This window comes from Felis catus, chromosome E2 (genome assembly GCF_018350175.1).
Source record: "Felis catus isolate Fca126 chromosome E2, F.catus_Fca126_mat1.0, whole genome shotgun sequence".
Lineage (NCBI taxonomy): Eukaryota > Metazoa > Chordata > Mammalia > Carnivora > Felidae > Felis > Felis catus.
This window is the reverse complement of record NC_058382.1, coordinates 4043448-4064240: the sequence shown is the minus strand read 5'-3', so window position 1 is coordinate 4064240 and position 20793 is coordinate 4043448. Positions and strand designations below refer to the sequence as shown.

Here is a 20793-nt window from a genome sequence, read left to right as displayed (position 1 = left end):
TGATCTCTGTCTCTCCTTTCCTTTCTCTCTCTCTGTCTCTTCTAGGCCTTCTCTGTGTCTCCCCTGGTCCCCAGACCTGCGAGTCTCAGCATCTCTCAGCTCTAGGTCTCCGTGTGTCCCGGACCCTCGGCCCCGTCTCTCTGCCTCTCTGTGCGCCCCTGCCCCTCTCGGGCTCTCTGCCTCTGTTTCTATTCTCTCTCCCTCCCTGCCTCCCCCATTCTCAAGGCCCAGCTCCCTCCCTCCCTGCATCCTCCCCCTCCCTTCCCGCCCCTCCCCTCCTCCGCAGTAGCCAATGAGCGGCCGCCGGTCCCAGCTCCCGGCGCCGTCCGCCGAGTGAGGCCGCGGGCGCGGGGGGTGGGGGGTGGGAGGCCGGGAGGGGGCCGGGACGCCGGGCTCCGGGGCGGGGGCGGGGGGCGCGGGCACCGGCGACCCCGGTGGCGGCGGCGGCGGCCGGGGGAAGCCGCGGGGCCGGTCATGCGGCTGCGGGGCCCGCGGCCCGGAGCGTCCGCCCAGCCCTGAGCGAGGTGAGCGCGAGGGGAGGGTCCTGGAAGGAGTGGGAGGGGGGTGTCCCCTTGAGGTGGCTGGAAGCTAGGGGTTGGGGCTAAAAGGGCCCTGAAGGGACCTGGGGTGTGGGATTCTGGCGGTCCGGACGCCCGAGTTCGGGAGGCAATGGGGGGTGGGGGGACATCGGGCCTAGGGAATCCGGGAGGACAGGGTCCGAGGGTCCTGGAGTGGGGCAACTGTACTCTTAATGTCCGAGTCTTAGAGACCGTGGGCCCTGAGGAGGGTGCAGGCCAGGTCCTTGAGGGAGGCCGTCCTGGATGAGCGGGGAGGGCCCGGGCCCGGTGAGAGCAGGATGTGAGTCTGAGAAGGGGTCCCCAGGAACGGGGAATATGTTCCTCAAGAGATTGGAGGGAGACGGAGTTTGGACTCGGGGCTTGGAGAATGGGACCCCTGGGATCCGAAGGATCCTGAATCCAGAAGAGGCTGCGATACAGGAGGATAAGGCCTGGGGGAGGGTCCCAAAGGAAAAAGGGCTGGAGGAGAATGAGATCTGGGCAGGCCACTTGGAGTCAGGAGGAATCAGAGCACAGCAGGAGGGGGTTTCTGAGGGGAAGTGAGAAGGGTGTCAGTGGGCAAGGTCCCAGCTGAGAGTCCAAGGAGTCATGGCGGGTGGGGGGAGCTGAGGTCAGCTGCCTGGGACTCAGGCAGTCAGGGTGACTGGGGTTTTGATGCTTGTTTCTGAGCTGAGTGGACTGGAAGGGGAGCAAGTAGCTGGCGGTTAAGCCCCGGAGCGTTGGGATGGGGGGATGGGAGGAAAAGCTGGACAGAGCTCTGCCAGACTTGCTTCCCTGACTCCTCCAGGAGGCTGGGGGTGGGGTCTGGTGGGGGGTGAGGGCTCTGGGTGCTGAGATGGGGGGTGGGCGGTGATGAAAGTTGTCTGACTCCAAGATCCTTATTGGCATGGGGCAGAGTTTCAAGGCTCCAAGAATTCTGATTAAAGAAAGCGGGGTCTCAAGTCTTGGCTGCATTGAACGGGGTGGGGGGGGGCAGAGAGAGAGGGAGACACAGAATCCGAAGCAGGCTCCAGGCTCTGAGCCATCAGCCCAGAGCCCGACACGGGGCTCGAACTCATGGACCACGAGATCATGACCTGAGTTGAAGTCGGACGCTTAACTGACTGAGCCACCCAGGCGTCCCTTCACCTTCCTAGTTTAAAAAGATGGTGGGGATCCCGGGTATTCAGGGACGTAGAGATCCCTGGATGAAATAGGAAGGGAATCCCAAGTTGAGTCCCCCCAAATCATGGGATTGTGTGGTGCAGGGGAAAGTTCTTGGCTGGGGGATGGGGGACAAGAGTGGGAAGTATGGGATTATGAGCTCCCTAGCTCGAAACTCCAGCTCCCCGACTGGAATTTGGAAGGCCACGGCTATGAACTGGAGATCTCTCGTGTTTTGAGGCTCCAGCGTTAGAGGGATCAGAATTTCAGGTTGGATGTGTAATTGGAAGTCCTAACATTGGAGGTTAGAATCTGGAATCTCTGGTAGGGAATTTGGGGACCTTGTGATGGCACATGAAGGGGGAATCATGGACTTCCTGATTTGGGGGTTTAGGGTTCAGAGCACTGATCCCTAGTTTGAAAGATGGTCTAGGGTACTCTGGCTAGGGTGCTGAATTGAGGGCATGGGCGGGTCCCAGCTCATGGTTTTGACATTCTGGAATCTCTAGCCAAAATCCAGGCTCCAGGTCTCTGAGTCCCAGTGTTCTGGGATCCAGCAGCTTGAGATGGAGCCCCAGCATCCCAGGTGAACCTGCCTGGATCTGGGATGGGGGGGATTAGGGTTCTGGAATCTTACATCTGAGTCATGGGCCACGATCTCAGATTGAGGTATCAGATTGAGTTATCAAATTGAGGTCAAGGCACAGGAGCAGAGCCAGAAGGTCATGGGGTCAAGGTCCTGGTGTCAGAATTGGGTATTAAATGTCAAGAGAAGAGTCCAAGTGTTTTAACTTGGGCAGGAGCCTCTGCTCAAGGTCTTGGTTAGTGGGTCCTTGGTTAGTGGGACCCTTACGTAGGGTTCTTCTTGTTAGTGACCCCCTTGGGGGATTTCTGGTAACTATTTAGAAACAGACTCCAAGAGAAAAGGGTTAAGGTACCACGAGTCAGGATTGGGGAGATACGCCTGGTTCTTGTGTTGAAATGCCTGGTCAGTGTAAGTTTGAGTCATGGGACCAGGCTCAAGGTTAAGGATTCTGGTAGGGGGCTTGGGAAAGGGCCTAAGGTTAGGGTTGGAGGGTCTGGTTCTGGCATTGAGAATATAGGAGTTGAGTTTCTAGTCAGAGTCATGATATTTGGGACCCAGGTCCAGACACATGGTTGGAGCTAAGGTCCAATCTCTGGATCTGGGCTGAAGGGTTACAGTTGGAAATCTTATTCGGGGGCTGGCGATCTGGTGTGGGGCCTCTCATCAGGATCCAGAACACAAGTGTCAGGTGTGGGAAGGCCAGGCCTGGGGTTGAAGGTCAACAGTTGATGTCACTGGTTCCCATCCAGAAATGGGGTCATGGGTTAGGGCACAGAGGTCAGAGCCTGGGTCCAGTGTCCAGGTGTTTGCTTGGGATTGGGGAATCTAGTTAGCCCCACCAGGGCTCTCCAGGACAACAGCTTTCTGTCTCTCACTCAGGCCCCGCAGGGCGCCCCCCGCCGCTGACGATGAGTCATTGCAGCAGCCGCGCCCTGACCCTGCTGAGCAGCGTGTTCGGTGCGTGTGGCCTGCTGCTCGTGGGCATCGCGGTCAGCACTGATTACTGGCTGTACATGGAGGAGGGAACGGTGCTGCCACAGAACCAGACCACGGAGGTCAAGATGGCCCTGCACGCAGGCCTCTGGCGAGTCTGCTTCTTTGCAGGTACGGACCTCACCTGCCGTCCATTCAACTGCCCCTGCCTTGCCTGGGACCCGAGAGCCCTTACCTGTACTTCTATCCCTTGGGTTCCAGAAGTCCAGAAACTGATCCTGTTTTTCTCCTGGAGACCCGACCTCTAGCCCTTGATGTCCTGGATCTGAGAGCCCCATGCTCACACAATTCCAGGGTCCCTAATCCCTGGAGAGTCCATCAGTCCTTGTCTCCTGGACAGTTCCAGTGTTGAATGGGCAGAATAAAAACCCTGCCTCTCTGGAACTCAGGAGCCTCTCGTCCAGCTTTACCTTCTTGTCTTCCCCCCCAGGCCGGGAGAAGGGTCGCTGTGTGGCCTCGGAGTATTTCCTTGAACCGGAGATCAACTTGGTGACGGAAAACACGGAGAATATTCTGAGTGAGGGGAAGCGGGGGCGGGGGGCAGGCAAAGGGGGGCAGGATCACAGGGAGAGTCCTGGGAGAAAGGGCAGCACCAGGGAAGGGGTGGGGTGGAAGGGAAGGAGTGGAGGCTGGAAAGAGGGCAGAGGCTGGATGAAGAGAACCAGCCAGGTTGATGGGGCGGGGCCTGAGCAGTGGGTGGAGTCAACAGGAATGGGGTGGGGCCAAACCAGAAGGGGTGGGGCCTGGGCTAAGGAATGGGGCCAGCAGTGGAGGTATGGGAAAGGGGAGGAGCCACAAAGGGGGTGGGGATTGTGGGAGTGGAGAGTTAGGGGAATGGTTAGGTGTCACCCCCCCCTCAGAGTCTCCCCTCACCCCCTGTCTCTCCCTTTACCCCTCTCTCAGAGACGGTGCGCACAGCCACCCCCTTCCCCATGGTCAGTCTCTTCCTAGTGTTCACGGCCTTCGTCATCAGTAACATCGGCCACATCCGCCCACAGAGGACCATTCTGGCCTTCGTTTCTGGTATCTTCTTCATCCTCTCGGGTGAGCCCAAGGAAAGGACTTAGGGGCTGGGGGACTGTTGCTGGTTCCAGGAACCTGTGGTCTCTCTTCCACTAAGAAAGGCGCTTCCTTGCTGTGTGATCTGGAGGGGTTGCAGAACCTCTCTGAGCCCCACTTTCCTTCTCTGTGAAATGGAAATCACAGCACCCATTTCACAGCTTGTTGGGAGGACCAAATCAGAGCGAATGTTTATGGGGTGCTAATTAGGTATGGGGCTCTGTTCTGATGCTCTCCACAACCCTGCGAGGTAAATGCTATCAACAGCCCCATTTTACGGATGCAGAAACAAACGCTCAGAGAGATGAAGTCATTTGCTCAGGCCCATACAACCAGTGACACAGAGCTGGGACTCAGCCTCACACCTTTCGCCTCCAGAGGCTGTGTTTTTTAACCACTCCTGATATTTTAGCAGTTAACATATCATAAGGCTCTTTATTTTCTGTGCAACATTGTATTCGAAAATTTTTCACATAGAAAAGTGGAAAGGATTTTGGAATGAACACCCATGGACGGACCCACCACTTAGAGTCAACTGTTACCCTATTACTAGACTTGCTTTGCCCCATATCTGTCCATCTATCTATATTTCTATCCATCCATCAATCCACCTTTATTTCTTTATGCAGTTCAAAGAAAAGTGTCCATAAATTTCACCCAAAGTATTTCACCATGCACATCATTAGCTACATTTCAATATTTGTTTGTTTCTTCTTTTGAGACATGAGGATCTTTTGCCCGAGTGATCTCACACCTTTTCCATAATATCTTTGCCAGGGAGTGTTATTATTAGCACTCACTTGATAAAATGGGGGCACTGAGGCCCACAGTTGTGCAGGGAGTTGCCCAAGACGCATAAACTGGTGCTGGGGGACCGAGTGTCCTGAGCTCCCCTGCAGAGTTCTGTCTTAGGTGTTACCCTCCTCCAATGTCAGCACTGCATGGTCCATTTCAGTCCATCTCAGCTCAGTTCAGCCCAGGTCAACTCAGCCCTAACACATTTAACTCATCAATCTGGTCCAACTAACCCCAGTGCATTTTGACTCAGTTCTTCAACTTGGCTCAAATTCATTCAACATAATTTAGTTACACTCCATTTGGGTCCTTCTAATTCAGTTGATATTTTATGAACAAAGCCTGCATACATCTCATTTCCATTCTGTCCCCTGGGGCCTGCACTTGGATCCCTCTTTAGTGTTGGCTCCACAGACAGTGGAAGATGGATGTTTGGGTACCCCCAATCTCCTCCCTGCTCCTCAGCCAGCTTTCTCCAGGCCAAACCTCCCCCCTGCCTCCAACCTAACCTGAAGAGACGTTTTCCAGAGAAACCAGGGTGCAACCTGCCTGTAAACTTAAATCGCAGCATGTAGAGCCAGACACTGAGCTAAAATAAGGCACATAGAATATCACCATCCCAGAGCGTCAGAGCCGAAAGGACCCATCGTTTTTCATACGGAAAAATAGTGTCCTAGAGAGAGAGAGGAAGTGGGGCGAGGGTAGTCGCTTTTATTCAATCTACCCAAAACACTAGAAGGAAAATCCCATTGTTTGCTGTTCACAGAAGGGGTAGCGTAGCCCAGTGACAGAGTAGTCGGTTAGCATAGAGGGTGTTCTCCTCCCAAAACCTAGGCTCATGCTCCTGTGGTGCCCCAGGACCTGACTTCCCAAGATCAGGCTGAGGATCGATGGTGCTGTCATGGCTGGAGGTCAGGCCTCTGATGTAACAACAGAGCAATTTGGGGAGATTGAAGCCTGCTTCCTAAAGCCCTTCCTTGAGTTCGTTTCACAAAATATGGCCTATGGTCATGTGCTTTCAAGGTTTTGGGGTGTAGCGACCGACAGTTTATACTGCTGTGAACCTAGAAAACCCTGCATTCAAATTCTTCCCCTTAACTTCATGGGCTACAGTATGGAATTGCTGAGAGGACAAATCTTTTTTTTTTAATGTTTTCATTTTTATTTTTAAAGGAGAAAGAGACAGAGTGTGAGCAGGGGAGGGGCAGAGAGAGTGGGAGACACAGAATCCAAAGCAGGCTCCAGCACAGAGCCTGACATGGGCTGGAACCCACAAGCTGTGAGATCATGACCTGAGCTGAAGTCAGACACTTAACTGACTGAGCCACCCAGGCACCCCTTAAAAAAATGTTTTTAAGTTGATTTGAGAGAGAGAGAGAGAGAGAGAGAGAGAGAACACAAGTGCAGAGAGAAAGAATCCCAAGCAGGCTCCACACTGTCAGCCCATGGGGCTTGAACTCATGAAACCATGAGATCATGACCTGAGCTAAAACCAAGAGTCAGACGCTTAACCGACTGAGCCACCCAGGTGTCTGGAGAAGACAAATCTTAGGGGATAGCAAACCCATGTAGGGCCAAATGGTACCTATTTCAGGCTTTGTGAGCCATAGGATTGTAGTGTCAAAACAACCAGAGGTGCAGCGGTGGGCATGGCTGTGTCCCAGCGATACTATTTATAGATCTTGACATTTGAGTTCCATGTAATTTTCACGAGCCATGAAATATTCTTCTTGTTTTGTTTCGTTTTGTTTTTCTCACCATTTAACAATGGAGAAACCATGCTTAGCTCACAAACCATACAAAGACAAGTGCTGGAGCAAATGGTAGTTTGCTGAGCCCTGGTCCAGATCATAGATGTGAAGGGCAACCATACATATATACATACATGGTACTAATCACAGCAACAGCCAAAATTATAAGCACTTCATGGAGCGCCATGGTTTGGGGAAGTCTTACGTGCTTTATGCAGGTTATTTCGTTTCTTTACCTTGTAAGGCAGATGCCACTGTGATTTTCATTCTCCAGGTGAGGAAACAGAAGCACTCACAGGTGACCTTGCTCCATAGTGGAAGCAGGATCCCCCACCCAAGCTTTCACTATGGCACTGTATTGCCCCACCACAATGAAAAATCACACACAAAAAATGGGGCAGCTGGTTGGCTCAGTCAGTAGACCATGGGACTCTTGATCTTGGGGTGAGTTTGAGCCCCATGTTGGGTGTAGAGATTACTCAAAAAAATAAGAAAATAAAAAATAAAAAGCTTTTTAAAAAATCATAAAAATTAAAGAGATTTAAAAGTAGAGGAAAGGATGGAAACAGTACCAGCTTCTTAGATCCTAGAACAGAATAATCTAGTCTATCTGCCTCATGTTCCCAGTGAGGAAACCAAGACTTGGAGAGAGAGACAGGAGTTAGTTGCCCAAGGGCTGGTAAATGGTGGCTTTGGCATTCAATTCTGGATAAAGTGGTGGGAGATTTGGGGCAGGGGAGGGATTGGGTCACACCTGGGTGCTAAGCATCTTTCAGGGAGCATGCTGGGGATGGACTAGTGGGGGGAAAATAAAAGAAATTGGCAAACCAAGGAGGAAGCTTATGCAGTGGTTTGGGCAAGAGCAGCTGGGGCCTGATCTGGGCTAGGGATGGAAAGCTAAAGGCAACAGAATGACTTTGACAGAGAAGTAGATCGACAGAAGAATCAATGGAACCAGATGACTGACTCGATATGGTTGGCGAGAGAAGCAGGGAGGAGGATGGAATGTCATTGATTTTCTTTTTCCAGGTCATAAGAAGCATGCTTCCCATGCAAAGCCCATATTAACCCCTGACCCACAACATGCATCTACTCATTCATTTGCTCATCAAACATTTACCCAGACATCCTACATGCCAGGTCCTGAACAGAGCACTGAAGATGTGGCTGAATCCTAAGTGAGAGCTCACATCCAGTCAGTTACAAAACAGCCCCAATTACCCAGCAAATCAAAACTACACACTTGCTTAAATCCCTTCAATGCTCAGTGGATTCCCATTGCACTTAGAATACATCCAAACTCCCCATGCTAGCCTACAAGGTTTTCCATGATTTGGCTACTGCTCAGATCTCTGACCTCATTTCCTAACCCACTAACACTCTCTTCATTGCTCACAACCTCAGCCACACTGGCCTCCTTCTATTCCTTGAAAATGCTCATCTCAGTCCCATATGAGGACTTTGCACTCATTATCCCTTCATGCTTGGAAGTCTCTTCCTCCTGGTACTCAAAGGGCTTGAACTTTCTCCCTTCAGAGTTTGTCTCCCTGACAACAGTATGTAATATTGCCTCACCCCCACTATACTACGTACCACATTGCAAACTTTATATTTGTTTCATCACACTTATTGCTATTGTCATCTTATTTGCTTCCTGCCTCCTACCAGAATGTACCCTCCAAAATACATGGACACTTACAAACATTCTCTCATTTGTGTCTGCAAAGCCTAGATGAGTTGCTGGTACAAAATACACATTGAAATATTTGTATGAAGGATGAATGATAAGGACAGCTTAAGGCATTCTGGGAAATGGGAAGATGTATTAACTTGGTACTGTAGGGTGGTGGAGGGTGGTGGTGGAGTGACCTGGGAGGGCTTCCAAGAGGAGGTGACATCTGAGTAGATGAAGCTGAAAGGGCGAGGGGGAATTTTTCAAATGAAGAAAGAATAGTGCCTTGTATGGTGGTGGAATTCACAGCAGGTGTTAATGCCCTAGAAAGCATCTAAGGCAGAGGTAGACTCATGTGCAGCTCTCCATGGTCCTGAAACCGTATTGTTCTAAGGCCGGGTTGTTTCTATTCAGCTTGGAATGTAGGTGATTCTTGCCTAGGGTGATATTCTGAAACAGATGTAGGGCTAGGTGGGGGGGGGGGGATGTAGTGGGAGTTGGATCACAGAGAAAGGAAGTGGGGAGGGAGGAGGAGGAAAGAGAAGAAAGGAGAAAAAAGGGGGAAAGATTATTTTTGGAGAACCAGAGCCACTACAAAATATCCAGGAAGTAGAAAGAATGATGAGAGTAACTTTTGCTATTGTTTTTACATGATTTTTAATTACTAAAAACAAAAAAAAGCAAAAAAAGCCACAAAAAAATTCTCTCTCTTTGGAAATATTTGTTTATTTGTATCCTTATCAACCTTTGCTCCTGACTTGCCTTACGCAGAATGTCTGTTGTTTAGAACTGTAATCTAAAACGGAATCAAGGTGGTTAGCAGGAGTCAGATCGCAGAATCTGGGATGTCAGGCTGAGGAATGAAAAATTTCTGTGCACAACAGGGAGCCAAGGAAGAATTTTGACAAGAGAAGGCTAGAGTTTGTATGGGTTTTAGAAAGAACCAGTACCTAAAGCAGGGAGATAGGGATTTAAGGGCAATGGTAGAAGCATTGACAATAAACCTTACCTGGGCCAGAGGATTTGTGGTTACAAGAAGGTTTTTTTTGTTTGTTTGTTTCTTGTTTTGAGAGAGAGAGAGAGAGAGAGAGAGAGAGCGAGAGAGCAGGGGAAAGGGGCAGAGGGAGAGAGAGAGAATCTCAAGCAGGTTCCACACTAAGCACACAGCCCAACACAGGGCTCTATCCCATGGCCCCGGGGCTATGACCTGAGCTGAAATCAAGAATACGGGGCCCCTGGGTGGCTCAGTCGGTCAAGCATCCGACTTCAGCTCAGGCCATGATCTCACGTTTGTGAGTTCGGACCCCACATTGGGCTCTGTCCTGACAGCTCAGAGCCTGGAGCCAGCTTTGGATTCTGTGTCTCCCTCTCTCTCTGCCCCTCTGCTGCTCTCTCTCTCTTTTAAAAATAAATGTAAAAAAAAAAAGAATTGGATGCTCAACCAACTGAGACACCCAGTTACCCCACAAGAAGGGGTTTTGATTTATGAGAGATTCAGGAAGTAAAATGGACATTACTTGATGACTGAGAATCTTTGGTGGATGAGAGAGAGAGAGAGAGAGAGAGAGAGAGAGAGAGAGAGAGAGAGAAATCAGGATGACTCCCCTGGTACTTGACTAGGGTACTAGGGACATGGGTACTTGAGTGAGTGTGGATTGTAGGATTCCTTTGCTATTTCTTGTCTTTAAGCCTGGTCATCTTTCTGGATCTATCTCGGATGCTTTTCCACCACACTTTGTGGGCCCACTCTTCTTGAATACCAAAATTATGGAATTCTAGAAATTGAAAGTGCTATGGATGTTCAAAGCAAGGAAAAGTTAATTCCTAGAGGAAATGGAGAAATGGGGGGGATTTAGCATGCATTCAAAAAAAGAAAGCAACTAATGAGCTTTGCTAGAAGCTCAAGTTGCTTGGCAAGTATACTCATCCATTCAACTGGTATTTATTATTGTGCTACATGATAGCGATGCAAACAGGAACAAGGTAGTCTAGTTCCAAGCATCCCAGTGGGGGAGATGTATGGTGGAAACAATTACAGATACAAATTACATGTTAGGTAGTAATCAGAGTGACAAAAAAATAGGACAGGGGAAGGAGAGTAATGGGGGGCATTATCTCAATCACTCCAATCTTTTTTAGATGTTATTTTTTGAGAGAAAGAGAGAGAGAGAGAGAGAGAGAGAGAGCATGAGCGGGGGAGGTGCAGACAGAGAGGGAGACATAGAATCTGAAGCAGGCTCTAGGCTCTGAGCTATCAGAATGGAGCCCAATGAGGGACTTGAACCCACCAGCCATGAGATCATGACCTGAGCTGAAGTTGGACGCTTAACCAACTGAGCCACCTAGGCACCTCACTCCAATTTTTTTTAAGTTTATGCATTTATTTTGAGAGGGCAGGGGCAGAGAGAGAAGGAGAGGGAGAATCCCAAGCAGGCTCCCCACTGTCAGCCCAGAGCCTGATGTGGGGCTCAATCCCACAACCATCAGATCATGACCTAAGCCAAAATTAAGAGTCCAATGCTTAACTTACTGAGCCACCCAGTTGCCCCAATCAGTCCAATTTTTTAATGAAAACTTTGAAATCAATAGAAGAGTGCAATGAGCATTGTATACCTTCCTCCACCCAAATCCTGCACTTTTCTGATGTTTTGCCATATTCTTTCTCTTTTTTTCCACCCTCCTCTTTTTCTCCCCTCTCCCCATGCTTTTCTGGGACGTTACCATTTAAAATTAAGTTATGGACATCACAATAGTTCATCTCTAAACACTGTAGGATGCATCTCTTAAGAGGAAGGGCATTCTACTACACCACCATTATCATACCAAGAAATCTTCCAGTAATGCCATAATATAATTTATTCCATTCGCAGACTGTCCCATTGTTTCAAGAATGCCTTTTATAGCTCCCCTCCCCAAACCAGGATTCAAGCTTGGTTCACACACAGCATTTAGTTCACGTCTCTTTTACTCTAGACTAGTTCCCCCACTATTTTTTTTTACAACACTGACTTCTAAAATGTACTTCATTATAAAAATACAGAAAGAATAGTATAAATAAGTGAAATCCCGTGTATCCTTCCCTCAGCTTCAAAAAGTTACCAACATATGGCGAATCTTTTTTTAGTCCCACGGCCGTATCTCCCTTCTGCACTTCGCTACGTTATTTTAAGGCCAGCCTCTGCCATTAAATCGTTTTTACCCACAAATATTTCAGTATATCTCTGAGAAATAAGTACTTTGTTATTTAACATAGCCATCATACCCAAACAATTAAGAATAGCTGCTTAATATCATTTAATATCTAGTCAGGGTTCTCCTTCCCCACGTGTCTCATAAATAAGTGCCTTTTTACAGTTAGTTTGTCGCAAATCAGGATTCAAATTCCACCTGTGCATTTAGCTGATAGATCTCTGAAGCATCTTTTAATCTATAATAGTCTCTCTCCTATTTTTTCCTTGCCACTTATTTGTTGGTGAAATCTGGTCATTTGTCTTGTAGAATTCCCACCTCCAGGATTTTTCCCGTTGCCCTCTCATGTTGTGTAATATGCTCATTCATCCCTGTGTTTACCTATAAAACTGTTGATGCAATCCAGGTTTATGGGTTTCTGGTGTGTGTGTGTGTGTGTGTGTGTGTGTGTGTGTGTTTGGCAAAAAAAAATACTTCAAAGATAGGTGGTGCTGTTTATATCCTACTGCATTGCATCCAGAGACACAATGCCTGGTTGTCTGTCTTTGGGGGGTGTTAAGAATGATCACTGGATGCAGTGTTACTGGCTTGACCCATATCACTGGCCTTTGGAAGACTGCTGACCAAGGTGTCAATATAGCAGGTCCCCATCTTAGATCTGTTTGATTGTTTTTCCATGGCGTCGTTTGATTTGTTCCTTGTTGCTTCCTTTCTCTGTAACCTGGTAGTCATGTCTACACTAGAGGCTTTATTAGATCCAGGTTAAAAATGTTTGGCGAGCAGATACAGAGGAGTGCTGCATTCGTATATCCCATCACTTCGGGTGGTGAATAATGTCAGGTCGTTCCCCATGACGGGAACAAAGTTTGAAACTTTGGTAAAGGTAATGGTCATCAGGGCTGTTCATTGAAAAGGGAGTTTCCTCTTTCTAATGAATGAGTGATTTCTAGGGTGATACTTTGGTACCTTGGGGAGAAAAAAAATCCTGTTTTGGAATACCTAGTTTGTTGAATTTCTTTTTGTTGTTCTGGAAAAAATTTTCAACCTACCGAAAAATTAGCCAAAAATAATGCAGTGAACTCACATATACCCGTCCGGTGGACCAAATTTTAATGTTTTGCCATGTTCTCTCTCTCTTTCTATCCATATTGTATCTGAGCTATATATATAAACCTAAATATATGTATACACTTGAACATAAGTAGCAAACACCTCACCCCTAAATACTTCAGCAAGTATCTCCTAAAAACAAGTGTATCCATTCCCTTTTCTTTCTTTTTTAATGTTTTTATTTATTTTTGAAAGAGAGAGAGAGAGAGACAGATCATGAGCAGGGGAGGGGCAGAGGGAGAGGGAGACACAGAATCCAAAGTAGGTTCTAGGCTCTGAGCTGTCAGCTCAGACCCTGACGCGGGGCTCGAACCCATGAACCATGAGATCATGACCTGAGCTGAATTGGACGCTTAACCAACTGAGCCACCCAGGCGCCCCTCCATTCCCTTTTCTAACCACAGTACAATAATCAAATTCAGGAAGTTTAACATTTATACAATATTATAGCTAAAACACAATCCACATTCAAATTTCACCAACAGTCCCAATGCTGTCTTTTGTAGTCATTTCTGCCCCTTCTCATCCCAATTCAGTTTGCAATCTAGGAGCATACGTTGTATATCCCCATCCTGTCTCTTTCGTTGCCTTTCATCTTTTATATAGTTCCTGTGCCTTTTTAAAGAAGAAATATCTTTCATGTTGACTTTTTTTGAAGAGCTCAGCCAGTTGTCTAGTGGAATGGCCACAGTTTCCTTAGGAGTGGATTCAGGTTACACATTTCCAGCGGGAAGGCCACGTAAATGGAGTTGTGGCACGCTCACATCAGGAGGTAATGGTGTCAGTCGACTCCACTATTGGTGATGTTCATTTTGGTGACTTGCTTGAGATGGTATGTTGAGTTCCTTTATGATAAAGGAAGCTTTTATTTTTATTTATTTATTTATTTATTTATTTTTGAGAGAGAGAGAGAGAGAGAGAGAGAGAGAGAGAGATATGAGTGAGTGGGAGAGGGGCAGAAAGAGAAGGAGACACAGAATCCAAAGCAGGCTCCAGGCTCTTAGCTGTCCGATGCGGGACACGAAACCACGAACCTCGAGATCATGACCTGAGCCAATCTCACATTCCCTCAGTCATGAGATCATGGTCCATGAGTTCAAGCCCTGCGTGGGGCTCCATGCTGACAGCTCAGAGCCTTGAACTTGCTTTGGATTCTGTGTCTCCCTCTCTCTCTGACCCTCCCCCACCCCCCAAAAAAATAATATTAACTTTTTAAATGTTAATTTATTTTTGAGAGAGAGACAGAGTGCTAGAAGGGGAGGGGCAGAGAGAGAGAGGGAGACACAGAATCCAAAGCAGCTGTCAACACAGAGCCTGACACAGGGCTCAAACCCATAAACTGTGAGATCATGACCTGAGCTGAAGTCAAATGCTCAACTGACTGAGCCACCCAGATGCCCCAAGAACCCTCTTCATTTTTAAAAATATTTATTTATTCTAGAGAGAGAGAGAGAGAGAGCACTAATGGGAGAGAAGCAGAGAGAGGGGGGACAGAGGATCCAAAGTGAGCTTGGCACTGACAGCAAAGAGCCCAATGTGGGGCTCAAACTTACAAACCATGAGATCATGACCTGAGCCAAAGTCAGACATGTAACCACCCAGGTGCCCCAGGAACCCTCTTCAGACTAGTCCCTGCATTCTTTTCTGATATGTCCCCATCTTTTTTTTTTTTTTTCATATTTCCTTCCTTTATGGCACAATTACACTTTTATTGCCTCTCCCCCAGGCTTCAAATTAGCTACTTCTTCTGGAAGCCCTAGCTTCTTATTTAGTGAGGGATGATATTAGAGACCAAACTCTGGGCGTTTGCTGTGCTCATTGCTGCTGGGGTGTCACTGCTGCTAGGATGCTTCAGGGCACAAAGTGGGGAATCATGTGCTTGTAAAACAGGAGTTTTATACTGACACCCCAGGGTTCTTCCTTACCTCACCCCATTCTTATCTGTGTCTTCCTTTCTTCCAAATGAAAAATTCCAGCTCCCTAAATATCAGTATATTTGAACATTTGCTCAACCCTACACTGCTTAAGAACTGCTACCTCTAGACCACCGCCCCCCAAATCCACTACAGTTCAAGATTTCTCTGCAGATCTTTTGTCTTTAGAGTGAAATATATAATCAAAGTACCGTATTCAAAAGTCACTTGGAATAATACTTTTACTCCTTCCTGTGGTTGTGCTACTCGTTTGATATAAACTTAGCTTCATTTATTTTTGTTTGTATTCAATTTTAGGTTTTTCTCAATCCTTGTTGGTTTTATCTTTTGAACATATAAAACATTAGCATTGTTCCAAGGGTCCCGATCATGCAAAAATCAGCAACGCCACTTTTCTCTCATCCCTTCCTTCCTTCCTCTTCTCACTTACCTCCTGTAGGTGATCAGCCTCGTTTTTTGTTTTCCTTACCATGTCTCTTTTTGCAAAAATAAACAGATGCACATATGCATTTTATGTACTTTTTTTTTCCTTAAAAGCTAGCATTCTGTATACTCGTATATTCTTCTGCACATTACTCTTTCTTGTTGTTGTTGTTGTTAAGCTGAGTGACAGTGTCTGGAACTCTCACTGAATGGCACACCAGTTCATAGAGACCATCCTCATTCTCATTTCACAGCAGCACAGTCGTCTGCTCTGGGATGTTTTACAACGTATCCCACTCATCCTCTCTGTAAGTTCATCTAGGTCATTTCCATTGTTTTGCAGTTATGAGTCATGTGGTGAATTAACATGTGCATATGTGCTTTCGTATGGTTGGACAGATAGCTTCAGGGTAAATTCTTATGCGTGAGATGGCTGAGTTAAAGGACAGATACATGTGTGGTTTTGTTAGATTTGGCCAGATTCCCCTCCACAGGGCCTGGGCCATTTTACACTCCCACTAGCAACACATAAGAGCTGCCGTTTCCCCAGCTTCACCAAAAGGACATGTTGTGAAGGTTATTAATTTTTGGTGACCTGATGGTTGAGAAACAGTATCTCTTCACAGTTCCCGTTTCTTCTATTCTGAGTAAAGGAGCATTTTTTTAAATGTTTTTATTTATTTTTGAAGGAGAGAGAGACCGAGCGTGAGCAGGGGAGGAGCAGAGAGAGAGGGAGACATAGAATTTGAAGCAGGCTCCAGGCTCCGAGCCATCGGCCCAGAGCCCGACGCGGGGCTCGAACTCCCGAACTGGGAGATCATGACCTGAGCCGAAGTCGGACGCATAGCTGACTGAGCCACCCAGGCGCCCCTAAAGGAGCATTTTTAAAAATGTTTATTTATTTTGAGAGAGAGAGACAGAGAGAGAGAGAGCAGGGGAGGAGCAGAGAGAGAGGGAGAAAGAGAATCCCAGGTAGGCTCTGCACAGTCAGCACAGAGCCCGTGCAGGGGTCCATCTCATGAACCCATGAGATCATGACCTGAGCCAAAACCAAGAGTTGGATGCTTAACCGAATGAGCCACCCAGGCACCCCAAGAGCATTTTTTTTTAAACAAGGAGCTCAAAGAAGGGACAAAGGAAGAGACATGTAAATGAAGTGAAAGAGAGACTTGGAGAAGCCTGGAGGAAGAGTCTTGCAGTTGGAGGGAACAGCAAGAGCAAAGGCCCTGAGACAGAAAAAAGCTGGACAAGTTCAAGGCAGGGTGAGACAGTCATGCGATCTAAGTAGAGGGAGCTCAGAGAAACTGACCAGGGATGAGGCTGGTGACACTCAGATCGTGTACGCGTTGCAATTCAGGGGTCAGGAAAGTTTTCCTGTAAGAGGCCAGATACGAATATCCTCAGCGATACAGGCTGTATTTGCCACTGTGAGTGCGGCCACACAGGAGCAAAGGGGCGTGGATGTGCACCAATAAAATTTTATTTACAGACCCTGACATTAGAAATTCATATACTTTTTTCTTTTTCTTTTTTTTTTTTAATTTTTTTTTAACGTTTATTTATTTTTGGGATAGAGAGAGACAGAGCATGAACGGGGGAGGGGCAGAGAGAGAGTGAGACACAGAATTGGAAACAGGCTCCAGGCTCTGAGCCATCAGCCCAGAGCCTGACGCGGGGCTCGAACTCACGGACCGCGAGATCGTGACCTGGCTGAAGTCGGACGCTTAACCGACTGCGCCACCCAGGCGCCCCTAGAAATTCATATACTTTTTTCTTAAGTTCACTTATTTATTTTGAGAGAGAGAGCACAAGCTGGGGAGGGGCAGAGAGAGAGAGAGAGAGAGAGAGAGAGAATCCCAAGTGGCCTCCACGCTGTCAGCACAGAGCCCAACGCGGGGCTTAAACTCAAGAACCGCGACATCATGACCTGAACTGACACCGAGAGTCAGAAGCTTAACCGGCTGAGCCCCCCAGGCCGCCCCTGAAATGCATATACTTTTTGAACTGAGGTATTCTAACTCACAAAACATAAAATTAGTATGATTCAGTGGTTTTTGTATATTTGCAAGGTGGTATAACCATCCCTATCACCCGATCTCACAACATCTTCATTACTCCAGAAAGAAACCTCTTACCCTTTAACAACAGTCGGAATCTCCCCTCCACCCCATTCCTTGGCAGCCGCTAATCTACTCTCTGTGTCTACGGATTTGCCTATTTTCAACATCACATATAAATGGAACCCTACAGCACGCATCTGTCTTCCTTCTCTTGAGCTTATTTTCTAAGTTCATCCACGTGGCCGTATATATCAGTATGCCGTTCCTTTTTTTGGCTGAATAATATTCCTTTATACGGCTATACCACATTTTGTTTATCCACTTAGTTGATAGACATTTGGGTTGTTTCCGCTTTTCGGCTATTAAGAATGCTGCTACAAACATTCATGCAAAGTTTTTGTGTGAACATATGTTTCCTATTCTCTTGGGTGGAGATCCCCAGTGGAGGAATCGCTGGGTCATGTGGTAATTCTATCTTTAACACTTTTAGGAACTGCCAACTGAAATTCGCATACTTTTTACATGCCACAAAATATCATTCTTCTTTTGATTTTTTTTTCCCAACAATTTAATTCTATGAAAGCCATGCTTAGCTAGAAGGGCCATACAAAAACGGGATGTGGGTGGGGTTTAGCCCATGGCGCATAGTTGTTTGTTGTTGTTATTATTATTCATACAGTCTCAACCCAGGCCTCATCCTTTAGGACTCAGACAAAGACCATTCTTCCAGGAAGCGTTCCTTGGCTTCCCCTGCCCCTGCCTCTGTCCCTGCCCCTCACCTATGTGGGCTGGTGCCTCTTCTGGACCTAGAGAACTCTGTGTTACTACTTCCCTTACTGTGCATATCACCGCCTGTGCCACGACTGAGCAATGCCAACATCTGACTTCCCCAATTGCTCTGTGAGCTCCTGGACAGCAGATTAGGGGAGGAGTGAGGAGAGGAAGTTCATTCATCTCTGCGATCCCTGCACCCAGCCAAGGCCCAGCACAAGGGGCTTCAGAAAAAAAAAAAAAAAAAAGAATTTAGTTCAGGACCCAGCAGGGAAGAGAGGGGAGGGGGCAGGAAGGGGCGGCAGTGATATGGGGGAGGGGCTGGGGCTGGAGCAAGGGATTCACTGCTAACGGCCCAAGGCCCCCCTCTGCTCCCCCAGGCCTCTCCTTGGTGGTGGGCTTGGTTCTTTACATTTCCAGCATCAATGACGAGGTCATGAACCGGCCCAGCAGCTCTGAGCAGTATTTCCACTATCGCTACGGGTGGTCTTTTGCCTTCGCCGCTTCCTCCTTCCTACTGAAAGAGGTGATGTCTGCGGGCCCCAGACTTGAATGGAGAGGGCTCTGGGGGCCCTCATTCCTGGGTCCAGGAGGGAGAGGAAGCTGGGGGTGTAGACTTTGGATTGAAGAGGCAGCTGAGGGCCTAACCTCTGGGTCCTGGAGGAGGGATCTGGGAGCTCCCAACTTCTGGGGTCCTGGGGGAGGAGGGGCTGGGAGGCTGGACTTCTGGGTCTGAGCGAGATGGGGGTGGGGGGTCTGGAGTCTTGGGGTCATCGGGAGCTCGGGGTGGGGGGCCAGCCTCTGGGACTCTGATCATGCGTTGCCACAGGGGGCTGGCGTGATGTCCGTGTACTTGTTCACCAAGCGCTACGCGGAGGAGGAGATGTACCGTCCGCACCCGGCCTTCTACCGCCCGCGACTCAGCGACTGCTCGGACTACTCCGGCCAGTTTCTGCAGCCCGAGGCGTGGCGCCGCGGCCGCAGCCCCTCCGACATCTCCAGCGACGTCTCCATCCAGATGACTCAGAACTACCCTCCAGCCATCAAGTACCCGGACCACCTGCACATCTCCACCTCGCCGTGCTGAGGCCTGCCCCTCGGAGCCCCCCTCTCCTCCTCTCCCTCCTCCTCCTCTTCCTCCTCCTCCTTCTCAGGGGTCTCCAGCCCCACAGCTCCGCACCCTCCCTCCGGGCTTCGGGATGCGTCCCGGAGGACTGCGTGCACGCTACAGCCGCGTCCGCTTCCCGGTGGCCCCGCCCCGCCGCCCTAGCCCCTCCCACTTGCCAAGGGCTCCTCCCCCTGTCGGTCCCGTCCACTGGCAGACGGCCCCGCCTCCTCTCCCTGGGGCCCGCCCCTTTCCTCGGGCCCCGCCCCGCCCCTCCAGTCTCCTCCCCACCGGTTTCCCTCCCGTGCGCACCCAGCGCGCAGGGCCCGCGGTGCCCAGCGCCCACCCACCCTGAGCCCCGCAACCTGCCGCCGCCTCGCCGCAGGGGCGCTGGGCTGGAGAGTAGGTTCGGCAGCCGCCTGGAATGCCAACCATTCTCTTCTCCCCTGGGCCCCCGACTTCTCTCTTCGCCCGCCCACTCTCATCTCCCGACCTTCCCGGTCCTTGGGTGCGGTGGGCGGCCTTCCTGCTGCGCCGGCGGCTGCGGGGTGGAGCGGGGCGCTGGACGCCGGGGCGTGGTTAACCTGGCGTTCCCTCCCACCCCGCCCCCCCACAGTTCTCCGCTCCCCTAGGAGGCCCCGTTCTTCCTCACCGGCTGGGCTCTTCTTGACCTCTTGAAGGTCGCCTGCCTTTTAGGGGGCGCCGTCTAACGGATCTCCTTGCTTTCTCAGCTGCCCTTGGCTTCTTTTTCTTCCTGCTCTTCTTCCTCTTCCTCCACTCTGTCTCCCTCCTTTCTGCCCGCGCATCCAAAGCCCCTAGGTGCATCTAGCCCCGCACACCACAGGACAGGGATGGAGACCCTAGGGTTCGAGGGAATTCCTCTGTGCCACTTCCACACCTGTGCCCGCCTCTTCCCCCTCGAGGACCCGTCGGGGGAGGGAGAGGCAGTAGCGGGGGTCGAAACCCCCCAAACCTCGAAGTCTTCCATTTTCTGGCACTCCCCCCTCATTGAAGTCCCCCTTCCCATCTCAGACCCCCCCCCCCAACTCTGGCCTCTTTCAAGGGTCCGTCCGCCCCCTTGGACAGATTTGGGGGGAAGGTCACCAGAAACTCGTCCTCCACCCTTATTGGGGGAGAGAGGGCGAGGTAGCACAGTGTTGTACAACGAACCAGAAAGGCCCCCGGGGTGGGGGGAGGGGGGCAGGGGGAGGGACGGGGGCTTTTAGTTTGCATCTTAAGTGGGAGGGGGGAGGGGGGACTGCAGCAGTTAACCTGTCTTTACGCAGCGATTTTTAACGAGGCTGGGGGGAGGGGGGCTTTGGGGTGGGGGAAGGGGTGGGTGGGGGGCCTGGCTCTGTTATTTGCCGTGTATCATATGTAAATACCAACAGAAACTTCAATAAACTTTATTTCAAACACGTCTCCGCCTGCCCAGGGGGAGGGCATTGGATACAGGGTCTGGGTCCAGGTCTCTATAACCCCCAGGGGTCGGGGCCTCGACTCCTGCAGAATAAGGTTAGATTGGTTTCTGTTTAAGTTGCTTCATCATCATTATTAACAGCAACTCTTTATAATTCGGTGCGTGTAAAGCATGTAGGACAGCAAATGACACCCACCAGGACCA

General features: G+C 49.4%; 1 protein-coding gene across 1 annotated transcript; it reads left to right on the top strand.

Annotated features, from left to right (window-relative positions):
• The first annotated feature begins 408 nt into the window (after positions 1–408).
• CACNG7 (calcium voltage-gated channel auxiliary subunit gamma 7) lies at positions 409–20177 on the top strand. The gene is made up of 6 exons (XM_003997446.6): positions 409–524; positions 3187–3411; positions 3731–3817; positions 4204–4344; positions 18445–18590; positions 18894–20177. Exons 2-6 carry the CDS (start codon positions 3216–3218, stop codon positions 19149–19151), a joined length of 828 nt encoding a protein of 275 aa, XP_003997495.1. The 5' UTR covers positions 409–524; positions 3187–3215; the 3' UTR covers positions 19152–20177.
• Positions 20178–20793: the final 616 nt, after the last annotated feature.